Source organism: Parambassis ranga, chromosome 6 (genome assembly GCF_900634625.1).
Source record: "Parambassis ranga chromosome 6, fParRan2.1, whole genome shotgun sequence".
Classification (NCBI taxonomy): domain Eukaryota; kingdom Metazoa; phylum Chordata; class Actinopteri; family Ambassidae; genus Parambassis; species Parambassis ranga.
Window position 1 is genome coordinate 10,506,915 of NC_041027.1, and position 25,884 is coordinate 10,532,798.

At 43.0% G+C, this 25,884-nt stretch overlaps 3 protein-coding genes and 1 non-coding gene across 6 annotated transcripts in view; all 4 read right to left on the bottom strand.

The window, feature by feature from the left end:
• The window catches only part of snx29 (sorting nexin 29), a 50,524-nt gene extending 31,924 nt beyond the window's left edge, over positions 1-18,600 (bottom strand). For all 3 annotated transcript variants that reach the window (XM_028407499.1, XM_028407501.1, XM_028407498.1), the window contains exons 1-14: positions 18,182-18,600; positions 17,851-17,915; positions 17,385-17,437; positions 16,652-16,776; positions 15,723-15,903; positions 15,563-15,633; positions 14,788-15,048; positions 13,564-13,966; positions 13,298-13,410; positions 13,022-13,103; positions 12,807-12,889; positions 8,582-8,645; positions 7,876-8,004; positions 505-590 (exon numbers count right to left, since the gene is read on the bottom strand). In XM_028407499.1, coding sequence (XP_028263300.1) covers positions 505-590; positions 7,876-8,004; positions 8,582-8,645; positions 12,807-12,889; positions 13,022-13,103; positions 13,298-13,410; positions 13,564-13,966; positions 14,788-15,048; positions 15,563-15,633; positions 15,723-15,903; positions 16,652-16,776; positions 17,385-17,437; positions 17,851-17,915; positions 18,182-18,188 — 1,723 coding nt within the window. In that variant the 5' untranslated portion in view covers positions 18,189-18,600. The remainder of the gene's footprint in view (positions 1-504; positions 591-7,875; positions 8,005-8,581; positions 8,646-12,806; positions 12,890-13,021; positions 13,104-13,297; positions 13,411-13,563; positions 13,967-14,787; positions 15,049-15,562; positions 15,634-15,722; positions 15,904-16,651; positions 16,777-17,384; positions 17,438-17,850; positions 17,916-18,181) is intronic.
• LOC114437092 (transmembrane protein 238-like) lies at positions 14,655-20,245 on the bottom strand. The gene is made up of 2 exons (XM_028407502.1): positions 18,773-20,245; positions 14,655-14,665 (listed from the first exon to the last, which is right to left on the bottom strand). The coding sequence occupies exon 1, from the start codon at positions 20,138-20,140 to the stop codon at positions 19,682-19,684; it is 459 nt and encodes a 152-aa protein (XP_028263303.1). The 5' UTR covers positions 20,141-20,245; the 3' UTR covers positions 14,655-14,665; positions 18,773-19,681.
• A 1,056-nt stretch (positions 20,246-21,301) lies between these two features.
• On the bottom strand, positions 21,302-25,099 carry rsl1d1 (ribosomal L1 domain containing 1). The gene is made up of 9 exons (XM_028408030.1): positions 24,957-25,099; positions 24,558-24,697; positions 24,320-24,458; positions 23,033-23,181; positions 22,718-22,819; positions 22,336-22,429; positions 22,128-22,250; positions 21,871-22,059; positions 21,302-21,743 (listed from the first exon to the last, which is right to left on the bottom strand). The coding sequence occupies exons 1-9, from the start codon at positions 25,002-25,004 to the stop codon at positions 21,606-21,608; spliced, it is 1,122 nt and encodes a 373-aa protein (XP_028263831.1). The 5' UTR covers positions 25,005-25,099; the 3' UTR covers positions 21,302-21,605.
• On the bottom strand, positions 22,506-22,633 carry LOC114437893 (small nucleolar RNA SNORA55). Its single transcript, XR_003670945.1, has one exon. It is a non-coding gene; the product is annotated as a small nucleolar RNA SNORA55 (small nucleolar RNA).
• Positions 25,100-25,884: the final 785 nt, after the last annotated feature.

A 25,884-nucleotide genomic window follows, 5' to 3' on the forward strand; every position in this document is an offset into this window, starting at 1 on the left:
AAGGGAGAACAAGAGTTTCTGTGTGTGTGCGTACGTCTCACCCGTTAACCTCCGGGGAAATGAGTTTGGGGGGTTTAAAAAAAGGCCATTTTGGTTTTGGACATCTATTTTTAAAGCAACGTGATTTTTTTTAATGACTTAATGTCAGTTACTATTAGGAGTGGCCCCGCCTGCATCCCCTGGCAGTGGGAGGAAACAAAGTTATCAAATCTTCTCCAAAACTAACATGAAGGAGAAAGTCAAAGTGAGACAGATGGACAGAGGGGACGCAGGCTTGCTCTGTTCAACGTGGCTTCATACCGTAAAGATGGAGGTTAGTCACTACAGCCCCAGAAAAATGTTTCAGAAGCGAAGTGGGATGAGGCGGAAAAACTGATGACCTTATTTTACTGTGTTTGCATCCATGAGTGTTTCTGTTGGAGAGTGAAATAGATGGACTGGGACACAGATATGAAATCTAATTTCAGGTCATAATGATGCACAGAGTGTGTGTGTGTGTCTTACCATCATTGCCCTGGCTTCCCTCCCTCTTCAGCATTTGTACTGCTCCCACATACTTCTTCAACTGGACCTTCAGGACCTCATTCTCCCTGCACACACACACAGAAGAACACACAGCTTCAGCGAACACCTCTTTATGTGTTTATGTCAAATATCTTTAATAACACTGTAATTTGTGAAGATGGTACAGTACACCGGGCGCAACTAAGAACTCAGCAGCAAGCTAGAAACATGAAGTTGTTTATGACAACATGTGGTGGAGAGAGGGCGTTAATCTTGTTGTGACATCTTGTCAGCTGTGGAATAAGGAAAATAAAAACACTAGTGTTAGTCGGCCTGACTTGATGTTGAGCATCAAATGCAGTAATCACAACCAGACATGTGGATGGACTGGAGTGGAGTTGGGGGGGCTGTGATTGGGTCTTTCATCACAGTTTCACAGTTTAAAGCCAGAAACTGTGTGTTGACGTTGTCATGGTCACCTCTCAGCACTGATTATTGGCTGTCAAGGAAGTGTGTGAGAGGGACACAGCCGAGCCAAGCTCTGCGCCGTTAATAAAACACCTCTCTGAAAGAATGGTGTCCGAGCTTAAAGCACAGCAGAATAATCACGTGTCGTCACCTGATGTAGCAGTGGATGAGTTTTGGAAAAAGGTGTTCAGAAATTAGAATTAAGAGTGCAGCCAGGATATCAAGGAAATACTGCACAAACATCTGGAATGCTAAGCTAACACTAACAACCTTCAAACACTCAAAGCAGTGCTCATATGAAGCTGTAAGCCAGCACAGTGTGTGATAAAGTTCAACATGGAAGACGTGTATTCACTCCTTTGTTTAGTGCAAAACTAGACTCCGGTGTTCGATATCCTCATTTTAAAAGCACTTGTAAATATGAAGTGGACACAAAGACACAGCGATAAAGTGAGTGAGAGACAGAGGCAGTCTCTTTACAAGGTGTTACCAGCAGAACATCATCGACTTTGGGGAGGAAATCAATCAGAGCTGGAGTGTGGCTTTATGCCTTTGGCAGTTAAATTTAACAATCTTTGTCTTGCTCCACTGTCCCCACACACACACACACACACCCTCATTCGCCACGGGTGATTTTGTTTTTGGTGCCCTGCTTATCAGCCCTCATTCACCACCAACAAAAGAAGCGCCTGTCGGGAGACCTCCTGAATCTATGCAGCGAGCTCTCAGCAGAGCCGACCGCGTCCTTATCAGAACCACCCGCAGCCCAGACACTTTTTCAGCCTGATTAAATTATAGCTAATGTGTGTTTGTGTAGAAGGAGCTCGGGGGAGATAATCAGATATTCAGAAGCATCTCATTTGACAGAGTGTGAGGCCTCGATGCCTAAATCTCAGGTTAGAATGCTCTTCAACAATTACAGCCTCTAACACTAGCTCTTTAGCTGCCGCTGAACACGTCGTCCAACCTATTAAAAATCATTCATCAGAGGCCTAAACAAAGTCACTACTATGACAATTGAAGAGAAGAAGGAGCATCCCCCACAAGTGTTGTCTCACTGTGGACGTCCTCGGGTTAATCACCACCCTCGAGGCGCTCCTGACATACTGCAGGTCAGTTCCTTCTTTGTGCTAAATTTGGAGACGCTCCTTCGAGGTGCTCATGAGATATTGATCATGCGAAGGCTGTGTGAAGTCAAGGCAACTACCTGGTGAACATACAGTAGTTAATTAGTAGTAACAAAGCTAGATATTTCCCACAGGAGCTGTTAAAGACAAACAAGACAAAAGCAACATTAAAGAGGTCTTACTTACTTACATACTTCATTAGTGCTGTTAATTACACCTTCTCTGTTTCTGCTACATGTGTTCCAATACAAGTCAAATACTTCCTGGCATTTGTATCTTTTTATATCATTTTCATGTTCCTAAGGTTCAAGAAACAGACCACAGCAGCCATCACTTTGGAGTTTTTAAACTTCCTCTAACACAACAGGCTTCCAACAGATATTGATTTCCAACTTCTTTTCAGGAACACTTTTGTCTGTTCTTTGGAAAAAAAATCATTGAGCACATTTTCTCTGTTGTAAATAAATGATTCTCTGAATAAACAACACAGAATGTGTCTGTGCTTGAAATTGACTTTCTGTGTCAGGTTACACCGGGCCTGAAGTCGAGTCATTGATCATTTTGATATTTTGATACAACCGGCATGCTTCATGCCATAATACAAACACAAGAATTACAGTTTATTCTAGCTAGGTCAAGATTTTTGGGGGACTAAATTCAGGTTTACAAACTGTATATATCTATATATATATATATATATATATATATATATATATATATATCAGAATCAGAATCAGAATCAGAAATACTTTATTGATCCCCGGGGGGAAATTGTTTTCGTTCCAGGTGCTCCATGGATACTCAAAAAAGACAGAAATACTAATAAGGTAAAGTAGTGAGCGTAAAAAATAAAAAATAAAAAATATAAAATAAAACCTAATAAATTCTAAACATTAATGTACATTCAAGTCAAATCCTGGCAAGTGGAGACTAAAGTCATATATAATACAACTTGTACCATGTGCAGTAAAATCTTGTCTGAATAAATCCAATATGGATATGATTACAAGACAGTGTGTTCTGATCTCAGAGGGAGGTGTTGTCTATAGATATATATATATATATAGATATATATATTTATATTGCCAGTATACAGATAAAGATCATGACACCAGATGATGCAGAGCGATATCCTGATTTAAAAGCTGCAGAACATATGCAGGGCTTAAGGGAAATTTGGGGGAAATGCACATAGCTGCCTAATAATCATGTAAACCAGTCTGTGTCCTGTAGGTTACAGGAAATATCACTCCAACAGCACAATACATTTCAAATCCAATTTCAGGGCAGACTGATAAAACACAACCTGGAGGGTGATACACTGTGCACCCTCTGCACCTCCAAATGCAGGATTTTCTTGTTTTTGCGATACTACCCCTCCCCATGACTCCACTACTCCACTACTTATAGATCTGCTGCTAAGAAATGTATTATTTATGTACTCATCTGTGTCTTTAGAGGATTGTAAAGTTTTAAATGAGTGTGTCAAAAGTCACATAGTCTGCATCTCTGCTGCAGAACTGCCTCCTTCTTGTGGCTGATATGGGACGGACCGCTTTCTCATTAAGAGCAGCGGTCTGATGTAGACATATTGTTTGTGTAAATGCGTGCTTGGAGGATAAGCCTATTAACTACGCTGGGTAATAAAACTCTTGAAGTCATCTTCTTCCATATGAGAGGGATGAAACGGATTTCTAGAAGAGTTTAAAGAAAACTGCAAATGTTGTGTGTATAAATATAAGAGATGAAACCATTTAAAGAAACGGTGAACAAAGTTTGAGAGCGAACATTTTTATCCCGTCCTGAAGAAGAAGAAGAAACAAAATCTCAGGAGGGACGTTAAAACTGAAGCTATGCAGTAATTACTTAAGCTGAGTTTTTTTTTTTTATGTAGTCCTCCCCCACCTCACCCTTTCCTTTATTATCCTGGTGCTCTGTACTCATCTTAATGTGCAATAAGCACTGCTGAATTGGCTGCTCTTCAGGTACGGCCTGCACTGTTTGGGAGTAGTAAATTAGAGGAGCACAAACGCCCTTAGAGACAGTTCAGTCGTTGGCTAATGCTCCAGAGGGTAATTTACTGCTCAGCATCACTTGAAGCACACATGCACATCCTGTGACACATTTTCAAAAGGCTCAGAGAAGCATTATATATAAATATATATGTGTGTATCCAGGCTATGAGGAGCAGGCCCAGGTTATTAAAACTTCAGTGCTGAAAGAAGAAGACCCCCCCCTCCTCCTCCTCCTCATCCCTAACACTCCAGGCCAGTGTGACATAATTGACATCCCCCAAAGAACAAAAAAACAGCACAGCCTAAACACACCCAACAAATAAACTATGCAAACTTCAGAGCCACTTTCTAGAACAGCCACACCAGACTGTCTGTAGAAAAGCAGCTCTGCCAGCTAAGAAAAAGGCATCTGCTCCCGTTTTCTTTTGTGTGTGTGTGTGTGTGTCTGCCTGTCCAAACGCCTGCATCTCCCAGTGACGAGGAACTATTTCCTGGCCTGAGCCCACTCGACTGGCGGCCTTCCCGTCTTCCTGCTGCGAGAGGCCTGCTTTCTGCTCTGCCAACTGATGTCTAAAAAAACAGGGAGGGTTGAGGGGGGGGGGACGCAAAATGAACAAGGGAGAACAAGAGTTTCTGTGTGTGTGCGTACGTCTCACCCGTTAACCTCCGGGGAAATGAGTTTGGGGGGTTTAAAAAAAGGCCATTTTGGTTTTGGACATCTATTTTTAAAGCAACGTGATTTTTTTTAATGACTTAATGTCAGTTACTATTAGGAGTGAAATGTGGGGGCACATAGATGACATGATGCTTTATATTCAAATTTGAAGGGAAGAAGAAAATTATCAAAATAGTTCTTACGCACTGCGCACTGGAGATTTAGCAAGCTCAGTAATAAAACTAAATAGAAAATAATCTAACAATTGCTTCTCTGACACGTCATGATCAGTTCATCAATGGCTGATGATCAGCAGCACCTGCTGCTGATGATCAGTACATCAATGGCTGATGATCAGCAGCACCTGCTGCAGCTCACTAAAAGAAATCCTATGGAAGCAGTAAGCAATTTGCTTTGGCGTCATTTTTGATGCACAGTGAAAAACGTTCTATGTTGTTGTTTGAAGATGTATCTACCTGATACCAAGACCCGCTATGATCGGATGATTTTTATCATGTTTTTTTACATAAGAATTAAAAGTGTGGGTACTAACTTTTAAACATTACATTGAAACGTAACGCTTCATAACTTGCCCTATCCTTGCGTTTGCATAATTTCTATCACGCCTTGTGCATCTTATTATCACAGTTAAAAACTCTGGAGGATAGCTTGAGCATTAAACGTCCATTTGATGCTTTCATAGTACATAAGTGTATGAGTTAAGATAGAGAATGCATCTGATTGGTCTGATTAACAGGAAATCCACTGCTGGTGCGTTGAACCACACGTGAGGATTGTTACATGTGCAGCCTGAGGGAAGTTGCTAGTGAGGATGTGGGCTGCTATGTGTCACCGTGTGAGTGAAGGTCTTATAGTTTCGTGTTATATTTGGAGGGCTGTGTGAGTAAAAGGTCCTGTTGCATGTCTGAGTTTATGTGTGAGTAAGTCGGTAAGTGAGCAGCAGCAGCGGCGGTTCGTTTAAGCCCACTCCCCTCTGTTGGAGTCTACGTCAGCAGGGATCTAACTATGGTGGCTCGCTCATCCTCCGCCACCCCCGTATACATCCAGGCTGAAGACACACACACACACAGAAGGACGCCTTCTGAATGCATGCCACTTCCTAGGGTTTGGGAGCTGCTCTACTATAAAAGTAGTATCTGGGAGAAGCCCTAAAATAAGCAGATGACTGGCGGCGTCTTCTTCAAACAGTGTGGCCATCTGGTGCCACAGATTTTTAACCTGAACATTACTGCAGGCAGCAAAGTTTAAATAATATGTCTCAATTACCTCAACAGCAGCAAAAATACTTCAGATAGCTGTCGGTCAATCTGACTCCCCTTTCAAGTGCTGACTGTTTGAGCGCCTGGACTGACACCCGATTCACCCTTAGCCCAGTAATCACTAAGAATTGTGGGATACATAGCAACGGTTGCCAGTAGCCTCTTTCACTGAATGATACTGACAGCTTCCAGCCCTCATTCAGTGGCTAGCTGCTCCTTCAGTGGTATTTATAGCCGCTATTGATCGAGACAGATTTGGCTGAGAAGGAGAAGCAGCACTTGAGATTTAGCAGCAGACTATAGAGTTGGTTTTGTTTGTCTTGAGTGTGTGAGGGGAACGCACATGCTAATGTATGTCACAGTCACTTGGATATGGAGGCCATCCGTTTGTTCCTTGCAGGCTCTCTTACACTCCATTAAGGAAAATCATCACCCCCATCAGCTGCTGCAACGTCCTCTCCCAACAACAAACCCATCAGCTTTAGCAGTCGCTACACACTTAACGTGAGTCACTCGATCAATCCTAGCTGGTGGCTTGACTTTACTGTAGGAGGCTAATATCTGAGCACAGACTTGCTGGGGCTTTCTGTTTAGACTGCTCAAGGATGACTAATCGTCTATTTAAAGGGCAGAGCTCGACTGAAGACTTGAGGCACACAGCCAATATGCTGTAGATGCCGATGTGACGCAGTTCACTTTCAGGAAAACTGCAGGTGGTCAATTATGTGGATAAAACTGTGTGTGTGTGTGTGTTTATGATTTAGGGAAGGAAATGTAACACAATGAGCCTAAATGGGGGGAAAGTTTCTTGTTGTTATTCTCCAAACATGAGTGGACCAAAATGGATGTAGAAACTTGTCACAATTAAAGTTCCTTTTCCTGTCAGACTCATGCCATTAGGTGGTGTTGTGGTAATTACAGTGATTACGTGTACAACAGCGACACAGCGACTGTAGGTATGAGGCACAGCGCAGCACAATCAGGAGCAACAAGGCAGCTTTAATCACAGGCATGGAGGTCCTCTGGGCTGTTACAGCTTTTAACCAATGTTTACTTTTTGCACTGAAAACTTTTTTTTTATTTGTTTGAATTCACAGATAAATGTGACAAATAACACATACATAAAAATGTGTATTTATTGTCACATCAGCAGCAGCACCTGTGTGTGTTTAAATGAACTGGAAGGCAATTAAATGTGCCACAAAACAAGAAAAAATGCCATTATTTATATATAAGGGCCGTTTATCCTCCATTCTGCCCACTTTGAAACAACAACCGCACAACTTTTTCAAACTAAAAGCACATATATGGAGCCTAGCAAGGTCGAACTGATGGAATAAAATATATAGTCTACACAAAGAAAACATCTGAGTGATTGAAATACATTTGCATGGGTTATAATTTGTGGTTATGTAACATCTTTACTGGATGTTTTATATATTTTTTTCTGTGGATGAAAAGATGAAATCTGCAGATAAGAGAAGATACAAGCCACAAATGAAATATTAGAACACTTAAAGACACATCGTAATGTGCTAATTCCACTACACAAAAGCATAAAAACAACATGCGTGGAAAAAAACCTGCCGACAAAGACGTTTGAGGGTCTAATTTCTGTGCACAGAAGTTCTGCTATTTCTGTTTTTTCCCATAAAATCAAACATTTAGCCAAGATGTAAACATGCCGCTTCTTGTCAGATACATAGCCCTCCTTTGTTAGAACCCTAAACTGACCAGATGTTTCAGGTTCTACTTACAAACGTTGGCAAACGCCGCTTCATTCCTCCACAGTGTGTTAATACAACTCTGCACACATCATGTCTTACCTGGCCAGCGCTTGGACCTTGGCTGAGTGTCTCTCCTCCAGCTCTGCCAGCTTCTTCTTCAGCTGATCAGTTTCCTGCCTCAGGCCTGCCGAGTGCTCCATCTCACCATCCAGCAGACTGCGCAGAGACCTGTCAGAAGAAGCATGCATGTTTCATGTTTGTATATGAAAACAAATCAGGTGACGCCTCTTATCCTCCGCAGACATAATCCCTGACATTTAGACTAAATGTTAACATTCTGGTAATGTTGTTTTCATAAACAGCAGATGAGATAAACATCATGATGCCTCTTTAATTGCTGTAATAACCCAGTGAATGAATCACATTTAGCTCTTACATAAAACACTTAATCAACCCACATCTGTGACTGAACCCTCGTTAATGTAATACCTCAAGTTTATCACAAAAATCTAAATATTGCTTGGCAGAAGAGTCACATTAATTATGAAGAGCCACATAGGTATATTAACATGATGCTGCATTTTATTTAAACGCTGGTTCACAAAGTGTGTGTGTGTGTATGTGTGTGTGTCAAAGTCCAGCTATCTTTATGAGAACTTGTTAGTGTTAGACCAGGGAAGTGAGGACATTTTTGGCTCATTTTTTTAGACTCTTTCTAATGGCTATTTGGTGTCCACCCATAAATAACTGTACAAGTGTGTGTTTGTGTGTGTGAGTGTGTTAAGGAGAATTCATCACAACGTACGTGTTTTGCTCCTCCAGCTCGTCTTTCCTGTTCATCATGGCTACGATGGCCTGACGCAGCTCCACTGCAGAGGACAGAGAGACAGACAGACTATTATAAATACATAAAACACACACACTACACACAGCAATAAGCATAAACTAATAACCAACACTTTTCAAAGTGTAGAAATAACAGCATCCCACAATGCACGCCTGCCGGATTAATGCTACGTTTCTGTTCCATCCCAAAGATGAACTGCTTTGATAAAATCAGGTTTGATTTTTTTCTCCATCTGACAGCAGTTATACAGAATGATATCTATCTAAGAGCAGCACTTTTATTGCCACAATAAAACACACTTCTTTGGAAGCTACTATGAAACTTTGAAGACAGAAACTAATCTAAGATAAATACAGGGAGGGGGGGGGGGCACCAGCTACCATTTGCATTCAACTTTCGATCAAGAAAACTTTAAAGCAAACTTAGCCATTACAGCAACCGAAGAATTACCGCTGAATTACAGCCATGATGAATTATAGTAATATCGCCTTTGTGCTACTTAAATGATTGTCAGAATCTGCAGAACCGACGTGCCCCTTTTTTTGTCCACACAATACAGCAGAAACACAAAGTAAAGGTCTCTGTGGCTTCAATTTGCACTAACACATCTGTCAGCAGGATAAAAGAACCAGCAGCTAAGAAGTAACTGAAGAGAGCGCACCCTCATACATTCACCCATATGACCTTAATTAAACATGTATGCACAGTTTTGGCATCAAATGATACTAAAATTTTGTGTTTGCTTCTCCATCCTGACACGAGTGCTTCAATAAAACGTGTGGGAAAGATTCAGATTCAGATTCTGAATGTATGTAAAAGGTAGGAAAATCAATCAAGATATCCACAAATCAATTACAATCTAGGCCAATGTGGCAAGAAAACTGCAGTTCCCAGAAGGCCAATGTGACATTAGCTAGATGTAATTACCCATCTAGAAGAAGGCTTAAAGGTAAGGACAATAAAGAGTCCGGCCACATGAAGCGACAGGTGGAGGCTGTCCCACCTCAGCTTCAATCGAGCTCCACCTTAGTGATCTACGTGGATCTACGTCAGGCACTGCTAACATGGCAACAACAAGACCCACCATACACACCGCCATCTTCATTCATCTTCCATAGAGCAAGCTTAACCACTGACCAGGAAATATTGTATGATATATTTACTTCGATAAAAGTAGTGTTGAATAATATTCTGCCTGTTTATAAAATGGCACGAACGGTCCTTCAGTTCCTCACAAGGATAAGGAGAAACAAATTAAAGTGACGGATAGCTTCCTAATGATAATTCCCCTGATGCAGATGTTGCAGCACTGGGAGTCGTATGTGTGCCTGAAAATTTAGAGTATCTTTCTCCAGCTTAACGCACCAGTCAGCCGACTGTATCAGCAACACAGCCGAAGTCTGCTAGCAGTCAGCTGCTGGGTGATGTTAATCTCCATCATGATGTTGAGGACAGATTTGGGCCGGGCTGTGTGGTGAGTACAGTGACTCGTCTCCATAGTTACACTTGGAGGTGCACATGAAGCTTTCAAAGCCCCTAACTTCCAAAAATAACAAGCATGAGACAAGGAATTAATCTACCCAGCACTTTGCAATCCACCATTCACACACATGCACACACACACAGAGGCCACAACTCTATTTTCATAATTAATGTAGGGTGTCGATATAGCCACAGACACAAGTAGGTCTCCTCCTGCCCCGAGCTAAGTGCCTTGTTGTGTGTGTGTGTGTGTGTGTGTGTGTGTGGGGGGGGGGGGGATGAGGACTGTGATGAAGAGCACAACAGAGAGGAGAAAAGAGGAAGTCTATTATCTCTACAGCTCCATTCTCCACATCAGCAGGCCAGAAATAAATGTGACCTTTGGTCCGACCACGCGTTCACAGCGGGTGCCACAGACAAGCCATTAGGGACTCTGGCAGAGCCAGACGCCCCTCCGTCCTCACAGGGGGACGTGGACAAATTACAGCACAAGTGTGTGGAAATACATATGCATGCACCGTAGTGTAAGAGCCACCTTTCAAGGGAAGAAAGTGTGTGTGTGTGTGTGCGTGCCTGTGTGTGTTGAGTGTACGCCTTTTGCTCAATCGTTGTAATAATAGATGCATTAGCAGAGGGCTAGGCCATGTAATCAAGGTGCAGTGTGAATTATAGACTCCGTGCTCTCCAATCAATGTACTGCTATCAGATCTGCATGAACATCATTGATGAATGGCTCAAACTGCACAGTTTCTTACACACTTAACTTAAAACAGAGCATGTTATGAAGCTTTTTACTCTTCCTATGCACACACACACACTGAGATTTTTCTTTCTATTTACTTTTATTACTGCTTTTTATCACCAAATCAGCCAACCAACTGCTGATTTTGATTACCATCCTAATCAAAGAGCAATTTAGCACTGAACATGGAAAACTGGGAGGAATTTAACCCCTCACAGCAAGAAGGTTCCTGGTTCCATTCTGACTTTCTGTGTGCAGGCTCAGATTCTCATTTTTGAGTACACTAAATGTCAGGAAAGAATTTGGTGGAATGTACCTTTAACCTTGATTAAGATAAAAAAAGATGAGAATTAGTAAGATCACTGAAAAGAATGGGTGCATAATCAATCCGTGATGTTGTATTTAAAGTATTTCCTTCATTCTGCCATTTCTTCTTCTGTGGTTTGCCAGTGAGCAGGTGGAGGAAGCAAAAGCAACAAAGGAAACGGAGTAACATCTGTCTAATGTGATGTTTTACATGCTTTGCCACCTTGTGGAGCTCTGCACTGTACACACTACTTTCTCAGGCTCTGCAACAGTGATTTTTAGATCACCATCTCTCCCCGTTTGGCCCTGTGACCTCTTCTTTCCAAGAGCTAATAGAGTGGACGACAGCATGGACCCGGTGCTTTTAAGAGCGGTCCTGCTCACACTCCCCTGGCTCTCCATCTATATTCTTTTTCTTGCTCACACACAAAATCCCCAAAATCAAATGTGTCCAAAGGTCTAAGCTCCTGATTAGCTCTGGGGCACTGAGCAGAACAGCGGCCACACTCCAGAAAAGAGCAAAAAAGTGTGCACGGCATCTAGGTCACACAAAAAATTCTCATAGAGTTTGGGCTTTTTTTATCCACACCTGAAATCTGATGTACATTTCAGGCATTAATACACTTACACTTTTTTTACAAACATAAATCCTCACAAACACACACAAAGGCATAAGCGATGATACATGTACACTGGACCAACAGTGCCACCTGGTGGATCATTTCATGCTGGCACAGGACAAAGAGATGACTTTATCGGCAAAGAAAAACAACAAGGTTTGATTTGCTGCAGACAACAGCTGTGCTTTATCTGGATTTATAACCACCAAAGACATTTTGTCACTGTATCCAAAGATGTGTCCTTCAGACGCAGATGAACACTTCACTTCTAATTTATCCTCAGCGCTATAAAGGAAGTTAAGAGATTTTATCTGCAGTGACTGATGCTGTATTGGGCCTTTACTTACTCAGCTTCAGTGCTCCAAAAATTCTAACATACACCTATTAACCATAACATTATGATCACTGGAAGGTGAAAAGACAAACAAGAAAATGGGCAGCAGAAGACTTTGCATAGAGGCTGAAAGACTGGATCAAAGTATCTCCAATCCTGCGACCCTTGTGGGCTCTGCAGCGCATATCAAAAGTGGTCCAAGCAAGGACAAGTGGTGACCTGTCAACAGAGCCATGGGTGTCTAATCCAATCCCACAGACAAGATTCTGTAGCATCAGATTTCTGAAAAAGGTACTGATGGTTCCGATAGAAGGGTATAGAGGGCTGTCATAGACCACTGATGGTTGGCAGATGATCATAATGTTTTGACTGCATGACTGTACAGATCCTCTTATCAATGTGAGCATTCCTAAGTAAAAGATGGTTATCTTCTATGGTTAACTCCAGTGAGCCATGACATATAAAATCCAGTTTTTGGATACAGCATGTTCAGACCTTGTTGTTTTTTTCCTTTACAGAGAATGACTGACTCCTGTGAAAAGACTGTTTAGTTGTCTGAATGCCGCTGGCTCCCATAATCGTGATGATTCACAACCACAAAACAGGTTTGGGAACACACAGAACTAGAAGAGCAGGAGGGAGCTGGAAGCTGTAAGAGACAGACAGATGGAAAAAAAAAAAAAAAGGAGAAACACTCACCCACTGTCATGGACTCTGGCAGACCAGATGTTGGCAGCATGCTGGAGAGTGGAGCAGATTGCATCGGTGGACTGGACTCCATACTGAAACATATGATCAGAAGAATCCGGTGAATGATTTCACCCTCATTTATGTTGCTCAGCTGCATAACAACATCGCAAAGAGCTGGCCTGTGAAAATATTTAGCATTCACACAAAAACAGGCTGTAGCTTACTTGAACGTCAGCTGTGATCTGCTGCTCTCACAGTTTGACTCGCACTGAACAGGAAACGCAGCCGTGTCCTCCACAGAGCTCACTGAGACAAAATAAAAGTGAAAGTGAAGGCGCAGGCCTGCAGAAAGTCCCCACATTTCATCTAAGAGCTACTTAAGGCATTAGCAGCTGCTTTCAGTAAAATAAAAGGTCTGTGGTACAAGGAGGAAATGTTTAAATACCAGGGAATCAGGAAGTGTTTTAGTGTGGCTAGTGTGTGTGAGACTGCTTCACTACCTGGCTGAGAGTCTGCAGGGTTCAGGGGAATGAGGATGTCAGAGCTGCTGTTCTCCGCCATGGCCTGCAAGGGGCTCCATGTGGATACACTGGACAGACTGCCCACCACCACCCTAAAAATAGAGACACACCTCGGTGATAGCTGGACCTGAAAGACCTTTCTAGACTATAAATTACATGTGCTTAGGAAGCATGCTACCCTGAACATGTATGAATCTCTGTGTGTTTTGTTTCTAATGACATTGACCTGATGCCATCTCACTCACTGATCAGATGTGAGCATCTCTTCCTCCTGGGTTTGTGCTCTGGGTTTGTACATCTCCTCCTCTTCCTCCTCCTCCTCGTTGTCTATACTCTTACTGTCAGGCAGAGGGGGTGTCGTTATGGCAGGCGTGCGGCAGGGATGTGGGGACCCCACCCAGCTGACTATACCCGGCTCAGACAGGCCATTCTGAGAGGGCGACTCCGAAAAGGTTGGCTCCAGAGGGTCTATGCCTTCCTCCACGCTGCTCTGAGCAGGGGCAGTGTGACTCTTCCTCATTAGGCCAGTCTTCTGGGAGTCCTCCTCGCCCTCCTCCTCGTCCTCCGCTCCTCCGTCCAGATCATCATCAAAGGAGATGATGTTGGTGATCTTCTTTTTCCTCCGCCGCTCCTTCCTCAGCCCTGAGTCTAGGTGGAGAAAGATGGGACAGAAAGCTCAATCATAACCTTGAATTATCAGTAAAAATGAAATCAATAGCTTTCACCTATCAGGACAAACTCCACACAGCAACGTTTAGCGCTAGTGTTTTTCTGCCTTCTGTCTAAAAGCGCAGATCAGAACAGTCCCCAGGGGCAGAGCGTCGTAGGGCTATCATTATCTACAATTAATGAAATTATTCTGCCATGACTGAATAATGCTGACTGTTAAGTACGTATCATCTATCTATAAAAAAAATCCAGTCTCTGCCCTCTCACAGCCAGGCTGCACATTCTCCTAGTGAATAATCTGAATGGGCATTGCAACTTTGAGGAGAGAATTTCATTTACATTCATTTCAGCAGAAAGTTTTAGCAGCAGACAGTTAAGAAGTTAAAAGCTTGTTAGTCCCACTGAAGAAGCAGAACATATGGAGGGGGAAATGGCGAGTTTTCCCCTGATGGGAGTGGACAGCTGAAGGAGGTCAAACAGGCTGGCTGACTTCGTGGGAGATTTCAGCAACACTACAGAGGCCCTACAGAAGATTTGTACTAGCTGTGCATCCATTATGAAAGCACAAGCTGATGATTCGGTGTTTGTGCTTGTTATTGTGATGCACCATCAGTCTCAGTGTGCCGCAGTGATCTCAACTATACACATCTCCACCCCTCCCAAGGCAGACTAAAGAATCTAAGAACTACAAATATCCCAAATGTAAACTTAGAGCTTTGGGAAATCATTTTGTTTCTGTGTTCAAGGTATATGTATCTATACAGAAATACGGCCACATGTGTAAACATCGTGTTTCGTACCAGCTGAGGTGCTGCGTGGCAGGACAGGTAGTGGGTCTGAGGCTCCATCTGCTCTGGGGGTGAAGCCAGAAACCACAGCAGTGGCGGTGCTGATCTCTCGCAGGAGGCTGCTCACCCCCTGAGTCGACTCCTTCAACAGGCTGCCAATGCCCTGCGTGGACTCCTTGAGGAGGTGCGAAACAGAGGAGCCTCCTCCTCTCGTTACCCCGCCGTTCAGGTCACTGTTGTCAATGTTGATGGCAAAGAGAATAGAGTTCAAACCTGAGCTCAGCAGAAAGAGGGAGAGAGAACGAGGCAAGATGTTATTCATTACACAACAGGCCTGTTAAATCACATGAAGCTCTTAAAAGTTCAGCAGGCGCTTGGTAAGCATTTCCAGGCCCACACACACACACACACACAGTGTGTGAGGGCAAACTGAGATGAACTTAAGCTCTCTGCCTGCATATGAAAAGCTCTGGCATAAGATCAGTGGTATACACCCTTAATATTTCAGGGTTTGTGTTCATCCAAGTTGCGCTCATCAATAGTTGAACAGTAAGTGCACAGCCATTAAGACATATTCTCAGTTAAACCAGCTGTGCTTGCAAAGTCCGTTCATCTACTCTCTTTAAAGCAGCGTGAAGTAATCTTATGGAAATTAAATGTGAAGCATAAGAACACCAGAACATTAAAAAAAAAATCACATGGTGCCCATTTAAGGATAGTTAACCACATTATCCCATAATATTTATGCTAATTATGATATGGTAGTTGCATTGAAACACAAACTGACCTGCAGCCATGGTGGGAAGCATACTGGCTCGCTCTTCATCAAGAATAAAAGCCCAGTCTTCATAGAAAGTTCTAGACAATGGAGGAGGAGAGAGGAACCACATGAATCTCTACTCAAGTCACTCAAGTAGTACACGTGATTTAACTAAAAGAATCCACACCCCAGGCGTGAGCGGTCAGCCAGCAGCGTGTGCAGGTAGCGTTCCAGCGAGTGCTCGTTGAGGGAGCAGCGCAGCCAAGCGCGGCCCCGACCCAGCTCTGAGGAGATGTGGCGCAGGGAGTAGAACCTCTGAAGCTCGTGGCGGTTCAGATGCTCCTTCACGTAGAACCAGAACGTCAACTCTAGTAGGGCACGAGGTGCAACCAAAGGGGAGATAAAGATGAAAGAATTAGGTCCATATAACTAATTGTTTTTATGACAAATAAATTTTGAATGCAGTGTTTTTCTGAATCACCAAATACGAGCTCAGAACAAAGAGTTAAAATGATGGCTGCTATTTCTAGCTTTGTCAGAGGGCTGTGCTTCATTAGAGAGTTCCAAATCCCACTGTTCAGCCACAATCCTGTCTTCTAAGTGACTGTGAAATATGAGAAAATGTCAGATATGCTAATGGTTATGCAGAGGCAGCCATTACAGTCATGGCCAGCTCCTCTATTTAGGATTAATAGTCAAACACTGCTTAAATGAGACACATTAGAAACATATAAAGGCTCAATGACAAAGATTCTAAAACATGTTTTCATGGCTACAGCTTGACTGCAACATAAAAGAAACTTTTGTTAGCTTGATTACACCTCATGCATTTCTAATGATGGACTACCTTGTATTATCCAGTACCTCTCATTTACTGTGTGTGGGAACAAAGTCGCAGCAGCTGCTCAGCGCAGACCGAAACAGACACGCAGTCAAAGACGGACACAGCACAGAACAGGGAAGCAGGTACTTTCCTCCACATGTAGCCTGGCTGCTGTGTGCATGTGGACATCCTGCAGTTTGAAACTTCCCACTTACATTTTCTTAACTAATCGCTCTGATTTGAACCTTTGGGATTAACAGACTATACATCAAACACACAGGTAACCGCTGTACCTCCTTCCGTCTTGCTGCTGAAGCCCGCAGCCTGCTTCAGAGCAGCAGCGGTCAGGGCCAGACCTCTGCTCTTCCTCAGACCATGCTGCAGCACCGCTTCAAACTGGGCACACAGACAGATCACCCTGCAGGGACATAAACAGTTGAGGCGGGGGGTGAGTGCAATGTTGTGAACCCTATGTTCTCTGAGTATGATTGAAAAGTCTGTGTCCTGATTATTTTTCCCCTGAGTCTTAGGTAGACCAGACATGTAGTCCTTTTAGTCAGAATTACCAGGCACAAGCATTTAACTGATTTCATTCCATCCCAGGCCACAAACTTATTAATCACCTCTCATATGCTGCACAATTTTATCATTTAAAAGGTCACTAAGAAACACTTTATGAACTTTAATATTGCCTAAAAGGCAAGGTTCAAAAACTAGTGCCCAACAGCACAAGGTATAAAAGTGTGATCACATGTCTTCTTTCTGCAGGAAGCTCTAAAGAAACAATGAGTGTACGTACATGTTGCCAAGAAGCACTCTCCTACCTACAGCATTTGTTTTTAAGTAATTTTATATTGAAGTAAGTGAAGCTGTCAAGCTGCAGAAAAAGTACCTGACTGCAAGGCAAGCAGCACATGGGTGAAAGTGGAAGTGCACAGCTAAAACTAACCACGTCTCCTCTGCCACATAAACACAATGAGGAGGGTGGGGGGGATACAGGTCTTGGTGACATTTAGCTTCTCTTACCTGCTGTCTGAGTCCGTGGCGATCTCCTTTCTTCCTCCAAAGCGGATTTGGCACTAAGGAGATATGAGGGGAATGATAATAACTGAATGGGTTTAACACAAACATGATCTGAGAGTACTAAGAGCTCACTGACAGCATCTCTGCTGCATTATGATCAGCTGTTAGAGGTTTGGAGAAGCACGGCCAGTGTTAATGGAAGGCTTGTGGCTTTGTTTTTCTGGGGATGATAAATGTGTCTGTACACAACTCAAGCTTTGGTATAATCTGTGTGTGGGATCACATCTAACCACATCTTGTAGTGTTTTTTATTTTTGTGCCATCCATGCATCTCAATTCCACAGAAGATCAGCATCTAAAAAAACTGTAGCCGGAGCTTAGTTTTACTTCCTCTGCTCTATTAAAGGAAGCAAAACATGACAAATGTTGCCTAGCGATGCACAATTATCAGTTTTCTCACAAAGCTCACCTGTTTGACAGCATCCAGCAGCCTCTCCAGGAGGTGCTGCCTCTTAGTATCAGTCTGCTGAGTGCCTGCAGAGGGTAAGACACAAACAACGTCTGCTAATGAAGCCTGAAGACATCTGGCTGGTCATAAGTACATTTCTTTGGCTTCAATGCTGCTTCCAATAAGCCTTGTCAACAAATCCAAAACAGGTTACACCTATGAGTCCACTGTAAGCAGACAGACCACTGTTTGGACACTGACAGTGGAGGTCTTGCTGCATTTAGCCTGCCTCTCTGTATCAATTTCTGCATCCTGCTTTTATGTAAACTAAAAGCATTAAAACAAACCTTACCGTTCATTCTGACAGCCAAACTCTGACAGCTGTGACATCCAAGCTAGACTCTTCAACACCGATCCATTACATCACTGTCTGTAGCCTCGAATCACAAACGGCAGAAGGTTACCGATGCGCCGGGACCATGCTGCCTCTGTGGCCGCACCGCACCCCTTCCCAGCGGCGGCGTGAAGGACTGATGCTCGCTCGGTAAACAGCGAGGCCTGCCGGGTAGCAGCTGTGGCTGTGACCCTGTCACGGTCTGATACTGTACGCGGCCTGGTGAGCACATAAACTGCACCGAGCAGAAGCCTGAGTCTTACTTCAGACCCCTTTAAAGCACCTGGTTTGGAGAGAAACTGAGTGTTTTCAGTTTGGAGCCTGTGACACTGCGAAAAAAGCGAAACGGAGCGCTGGCAGAGCGCTTCCAAGGTCACATGACCAAACACACAGCTGTCATATGACAACACCGCGGGAGTGGGAGTTGTAGTCCTTATGTAAGGAACCTTATAAACTACAAAAAGAAGCATTTGAAGATGAATGCAAGACTTTTATTTACTAATACAATAATTATTTTAAACATTATTAACATTATATTATAATTCTGACGGTGTTTAAGTAAAAATATGGTTGTACACTGAAAATCAACTACAGAAATATTAAAATGCCTACAAACTATGAGGAACAAATAACATTTGCATTACAGAACAGAACAGAAATAATAAGCATGGCATGTTTTGGTATCCATGAATAAACAAGTGCACTCTGTTTGACAAGTCTGAATTGAAATAGGCTTTAAATAAATCTATTTGATCTTTCATTCTTCTACATCTTGAATATTTACAGTATGTTGAGGAGGCTTGAAGACTGTGTTGACTAAAGACTGGTGTTTATGTGAGGCTTGGAAATGCAAAATAATACATACATATTGTGAATTTTAAGAATAAGGAGGAGCTTCAGTGTCTTTGAGTGTCGTCCCTCCAAAAAGTGTGGATCATCTGGGTCAGTATTCGGGGTCATGGGCAGCCTTCAGTGACTTTTCTTCACAGTTAAAAACACTTTGATTCAAGAAGGAAGACATTTTTGATATTTAATGAATCCTTCACAAAATAAAAACATCATTTAAATTCCTGCATCTGGTAAAAGAGTTTGCATTTTACAGTAAACTCTTTATCTCTCTGGTTGTGTTTAGTACATTTCCACTGGTGTCACTTCAAACAAAATCTGCTATAAATATCCTGGGGGTAGATCATTCAAATGTGTCATTCAACCAGCTGTGACTGACGACAAAAATAAAGGGACAGGCTTAACTGGAAAGACTTATGTGTAATTGTGTGCAAAGTTTATATCTTATCAGCCAGATTGAAGCATGTGGATCTTATCTGGATAAGATTTCAGTGCTGTAATCATTACTGGTCTGTAATAACACAGCAAACACAAAATCCATTCAAGCAAAAGAAAAAAACCAAACTCATTGTCTCTGGGTGCTGTTTAAAGTCTGTTACAGTATGTTTTAGTTCATACTGACAACGTCTCCCTCACAAATCCTTTTGACGACGAGGTGATGGTGCTGTCATAGATAGTGGACAGTGACACATCTGTACCAGATATCGGGGGTCTGCTCCTCCTGAAAGAGTTCCTGATGCTATTGGAGAGGCGACCAGACACTCGCCTCACCACCTGGCTAAGTCCACGATTCTTCAGCTTGATCAGGCCCACGTCATCCTCCAGCTCCTCCGGTGGCACGTCGATGTTCCCAGAGTACCAGAACACCCACCAGATCAGGCTGAGGAAGATGACAATGGCCCCGGCATAGATGAACAAATCATGTATGACCAATCCTCCAAACACCCCAACCATCATGATGAAGACACCGAGTATGTCGTGGGCCACTGCAAACCAGAAAGAGCAAGCACAGCGACCAACCCCTCCATACCTCCTCTCCATGACCGGTTCTACCTGCACAGATGTTGACATGCTGGAGGTGGAGATCTTCCAAACCACATTCAGTCCAGATGTGGAAGCAAAGCAGCAGGTGCAGACAGCTTAGGTGCACTTGCTGAGAGAAACACATGAAACAACATGCAGTGACACTGGTCAAAGTACAATGTACACAAGCACTTATCAGCAAGGACCACACCGGCATGACAGTACTGGATGTTTCAGAGGAAACATTGCATCATCGCTGGAAAAATAGCACTTGCACTACATAGTGTTTTTATCTTCTATTCAAGCCCCCGGGTGCAGCGCTTCCGCCTGTGCTTCTCTTTCAATATGGGGATCCACACCAGCCCCACAGCCACAAACATCACCCCTATAGACAGGCAGGCCGAGGTCACGGAGTGGGAGTCTTCAGTCACCCCAGACCACTGGAGCAGGAGGAGGAGTGCGCCTGCAGCAGACATTATAAATCCCATCACCATCACAATGATGGGTTTGTGGAAGACGGACCAGCTCGGTCCTGCTGCAGCTGCAGACTGCGGGCTTACATACAGGCCGTGACTCCCAGAGTCATCTGAAGGTGAAGTTTCTCCAGCTGCTTCCATGGTTGGAACACTTTGTTGCTCCCGGCTGAGAACCTTTAATGCATGAATAATAGAAGCACCGGAGCATCAGTAGCACTTCTTGAGCTGCTTTGTTTGCTTAGTCCATATGGAAATCAATTGTGAGTGCATCCTCCTCCCAGCAGTCACATGTCGGAGCTATTTCATCTGTATTATGGCCGAGTCACTGTCTGTATGATGCATCCCTCTGTCTCCAGACCAGTAACCAATGAACATGCTGTAATTCCAGATGGCCCACCACACCCATACAGCAGAGGGAGGGCTTGTATGAACAGACAGAACCGCCCCCACCACGCAAAATAAACACACTAATCAAATGTCAAAAAACACACAGATCTGCTCGTGTGTACTTTATATACTCAGACACATCAATCAGATATACGTGTGCTTATGTAGCATTATTACAGGCGAGTAGCAGCTGCACAAGACAAAGAATAATCCCATTAACAATAGGCCTGTCACTTGATACAGCTGGCAGCTATACAAGCAGATCTGATGGCTGCACATCCAGCACAAGCAAACAACTCCCAAGGCTAACACATGCAATAAGTACAACAAAAAGTTGTTTCAACAGTTCATCATCAAATATTTATTCCCAAGAAATATTTCCTATGTTAATATTAGGGTGCAATCATATTTTCAATTGGTTTAATCATCAAAATATTCTATTAAAGAAGATCGCTCCAAAAAATCTAATACTAGTAGCCTGTAATATGAGAATATATACTGTTTATTGGCATTTTATGCATCTAATGTTGTCATAATACAATGACACATGAAACCAAAGACGATGGTTCGTTAAAACCGACAAACTGGTTATACAGACTGTACTGTAAACAGTGTGAAATGTCCATACTGAGAGGCTGTTTCACTGAGAATTATTTCACTTTTGGAACTTTTCTCCTTTTTTTGGAGTCCGTCTTTGCAGCTTTCTTGGTGAGTTTGCTTTGAGCCTTTGTTTCTTTCTTCGCTCCAGGTTTTGGAGCTTTCTCCAGCGGCTTCTTTTTCAATTGTTTCTACAAGGACACACACACAAAAAAAGACATAAACATCTGAACTTTACTAAATTAAACACAGAACTGTTCTGAATCCACTTAAAGCATTTATAAGTTTTATATTCTAGCAGCTCTGAGCAGCACTGACCTCCAGTTTAGGCTTTTTGATGGGTGTTTCTATGGGAACCAGCTGTGGGATTTCTTCCTCCTCCTCCTCTTCTTCTTCTTTTTTAATCTGTGCCTTATTTTTCTTCACCTTTGTCTTCTTCTTCTCCTCTGCCTCTATATCTGCAGGCGTATCTGCTTGCTTAGTCTCCTGTGTCTTTTTCTTCCCTTCCTGAAATTCACAAGCTGGTTAATTTACATATTTGAATGAGGCCTGCATATCAGTCATGTGACACTTGCCTTGCTTTTGCGAGTCAGACCATTCTTCTTCAGCACGCTGAGCTGGCTCAGGTCTGCAGTGTAGATGGGCAGAGCCACTGATGTTTGACTCTTGACATGGATGAGCTTGATCACTGGTCCTTTCTGAAAAAGGTGATATATTGACTATTTATACTCATCAGAAATGAATAACAAGTGACAAGTGACTGACAAAGAGATGCTATCTCACCATGCGTAGTTTGGCTTCCACTGTTTGGACAGCAGCCTCGATGTTTGCTGCCACCTCGTCGGCGGTCATGCCGGGGTGGCCGACGCGAGCCATACTGGAACGCAAGGTTTTGAAGCCATGTGAGTAAGTATTACAGCAGTTTATATATATATACGCAAACTTGACATTATCGGTGTATCAAAGCTGTAGAGACAGACTCCATAAATAGAGGACGTCCATCTGGATTTACATTGACTCTCTGTTGCACCAGCATAACCCATATCAAACAGATAGAATCAACAGGGTTGTTGTGAGGTGCTTCTAGTGAACCGTACTGCACAAAAAGTTATGCTCAGTTATTTTTCTTTTTTGCGAGACACAATAGTTGCAGAGTAAATCTCACCAGCAGCAGCCCTTGTTAGTAATCTTCATGTTGGTGCCCTGGATGACTCCCTGGATGTCTCTGGCCAGATGTTTACTCTGCAGGTTGACAGACAGCGGCTCTCTGACAGAGACAAGAACATATATGTTAGTGGTGGAGTCTGTGCTCATCAACTTCATTTCAGCACATTCTCCGCATATGCTGGAAGGAATTTTATCAGTACTGTTGTCACTGCGGATGTTATGATATCCCAGAAAAGCTCCTCCCTACACGTAGGGTGGAGCACACACAGGTCCTATGGAATGGAAGCCAACTACAAAAAGCATACACGCTTACCTCTTTCTGTCATAGAAGTGTCTCCCTAGCTGGGATGGCAGGAGGCGGCGAATACGGTCATCAGAAAGAAACATGTCGAAGTTCCCCAGCAGGCGACGTTTGGCTTCATATGGTTTGTACTCTGTCTTCAGGACTTTGTATGGTATGATCTGCCAGAGACACAATGATGTTTCAGTGAAAAGAAGATCTTAAGATAGAACATTTAAGGACCAAAGATTTACTAGCCTACAAACAGGATATATTTATGTTTGTTGATAAAGTTTCTCAGTCGTCTAGGTCACATTCGTAGAGACAGTGTTAATTTTGTTAACGAATTAGTTTTCGTTAACGACCTTTTTTTGCTGATAAAAATGAGACGATAACTAAATAAAAACTAACGCACGGTGCCAAAAACGAAGGCGAAATGTATTGACACTTTCGTCAACGAATAAAAACAAGATGAAATTATTGATGGACACGAGATCCAATCAGAGCAAATTTTGTTTGTGGAAGGGAGGGACGAATGAGGACACGGCGACAGAGAGCCAATCAGAAGTGATCTCTCTGGGTAAGGATGTTACCCCGTGATGCTGGAAGAAGGCGTACTCATGCATGGTAACACAACACAGGAGAAGAACAGACACACGGACACGTTTGATGTCAAGACAAACAAGACGGTTTGCAAACCGTGTGGAGCGACTATCAGCGGTAAAAACACAATAAACATGAAGCGACATTTGCAGACGAGTCATCTTAACTTCCGCTCAAAGATACACGTGACAAAATCTATAAATGAAGACACCGCTGCTGATGGTTTTACAGCATGTGCACTGTTTCTAAGTTGTCACTGAAGTATTTTGCTGTAGTTATGGAGTATTCATGAAGAAAGTCATGACTGAACAGTGTATTCAGGGAGAGCAGCTCACTGTTCATTGGATCTTTTGTGAAAAGGTAATAGCAATTAAATAAAGAGTTTGTTTCAAATAACACAAGTTAAAGCTGTGCCTGTTTTTATTGCACAATCAAACCTTAAATATTTCATGAAAAAATATATATCATAGAATTTTAGTAAAATTATTTGATATTTAGTCGACTAAAACTAGACTAAAAGTTAAAAAATGTTGATGACTAAAACGTGACTAAACTCAAGTCACAAGACTAAAATAAAAACTAAATCAGAAATTGCTGCCAAAATTAACACTGCGTAGAGACGATCGACATCTGGACTTATAGATTGATGTCGCAGCTTCCCGTTTGCCTCTCCATGGCTGTTTGGACAAGAATGATCAGAGTTTAAGCAAACGGTACCTCTGATACGTTGCTGACACCTCTCTCCTCCAGCAGCTTCTTGTAGAACCTCTGGGTCTGCTCTGAAGTCATGTTGGGTTCATCTCTGGTAAAGAGGCAAACTTCATCTGTGTCAGACCGCTGTCCATGTGGCAAAGGACTGGAAACAGAACAAGATGACATGTAAGACATCGCACCTGTTCAGATTTGAGAAACCAGCCACGGTGGGCAGCTTCTGGCTCCTGTGTGGAGGACTCACATGCGGATGGTCTGTGGCTGTTTAGGAACCTTCCATAGCGTGAAGAGCAGGCTGATGGCCTGAGACTCGTCCAGGAGCAACGAGTCGCCTGTGGCTTTGGTTTTAAGAAAGGCCTGCAAGGCTTGAATGGCCTTCTTCACCTGTCGAGCACATCAAAGTCAGTGATTTAGATTAGGATGAACACCGAGAACATAACTTCCTCCAGTATACGAGGAACCGCTGAGCCGGAGAGCTAGCTAGCTTCACAGAGAAGCCATGCTGGCGAGCGAACGGGCCAAAATGCTACCTCGTTAGCTAATAGCGGCTGTGGGTACATGGTACCAACAATTTGTCATGGAAACAAAATTTCGATTAGCCGACACGGCGTACATGGATTCAAGTAAAAAAAGAAACTTTTACCTGAGACCGATCTAACGCTGTTTCTGTTTTCTCAACCACTTCAGCCATGTCTCACGTGGATTTACGGGCGCATGCGCAGAATAGTTTTTCTGAATTATTTTCTTTTCCGGTTTCCGGTCTGTTTCAACCAATCGCTTTCTCTCTTCCAACTAACTTCATGTCCTCTTTTAGCAGCATCCTTCCATCAATATTTCCACAATCCCTCCTCTAAACATTTTTAAACCACCTGAATCTGGCCTCTCGGACTTTGGTCCCAAAACTTCCTTCCTCATCCTCTCCATCCTCATCACCTCCCCTCGTTTCTTACCATACAACTTAAGATAAGATAATCCTTTATTAGTCCCCCACAGGGGAAATTTACAACGTATCAAATGCTTTATGTCCTTTTCCACCTCCCTCTTCACTGCAGCTTCTTGTCCTTGTCTTTATTCGGTCATTTCCAAGAGTTTAAATCGAGGCAGTGAAGTGTGAAGTCTGCTAGGAAGGGATGAAGGGACAGAGTTGTAAAGAGGTGAGAGCTGATGCCTCAGCCCTCCTCCTCTCTTTAGAGAGGGTTTTTTTCAATTTCACATAGATGGCTTCTTTGATTCCTCTTTCATACCATCTGTCCTCCCTGTCTAGGATTTGGACATTATTATCCTCAAAGGAATGGCCACTGTCTTTGGGTTGAAGGTGAACTTCTGAGTCTTGTCCTGAGGAGGTGGCTCTCCTGTGCTGTGCCATCCTTCTGTGTAGTGGTTGTTTGGTTTCACCAGTACAGAGATCAGAGCATTCCTCACTGCACTGAACTGCATAGATTACATTGCTCTGTCTGTCCCAGGGAGTTTTGTCCTTGGGGTGGACCAGTTTTTGTGTACTGGGATCTGATGTGCATTGAAAATCCTTCTCAGTTTCTCAGAAACTCCTGATATATATGGGATGACAACGT

Coding starts and splice junctions, on each gene's coding strand:
- LOC114437092 (XM_028407502.1), bottom strand. CDS start 20,140: ATGTCAACATCTGTGCAGGTAGAACCGGTCATGGAGAGGAGGTATGGA.
- rsl1d1 (XM_028408030.1), bottom strand. CDS start 25,004: ATGGCTGAAGTGGTTGAGAAAACAGAAACAGCGTTAGATCGGTCTCAG. Junction 23,182..24,319: donor GTGTCAGCAACGTATCAGAG/GTACCGTTTGCT, acceptor TGTCTCTGGCAG/ATCATACCATACAAAGTCCT. Junction 21,744..21,870: donor TCAAAAAGCCTAAACTGGAG/GTCAGTGCTGCT, acceptor GTGTCCTTGTAG/AAACAATTGAAAAAGAAGCC.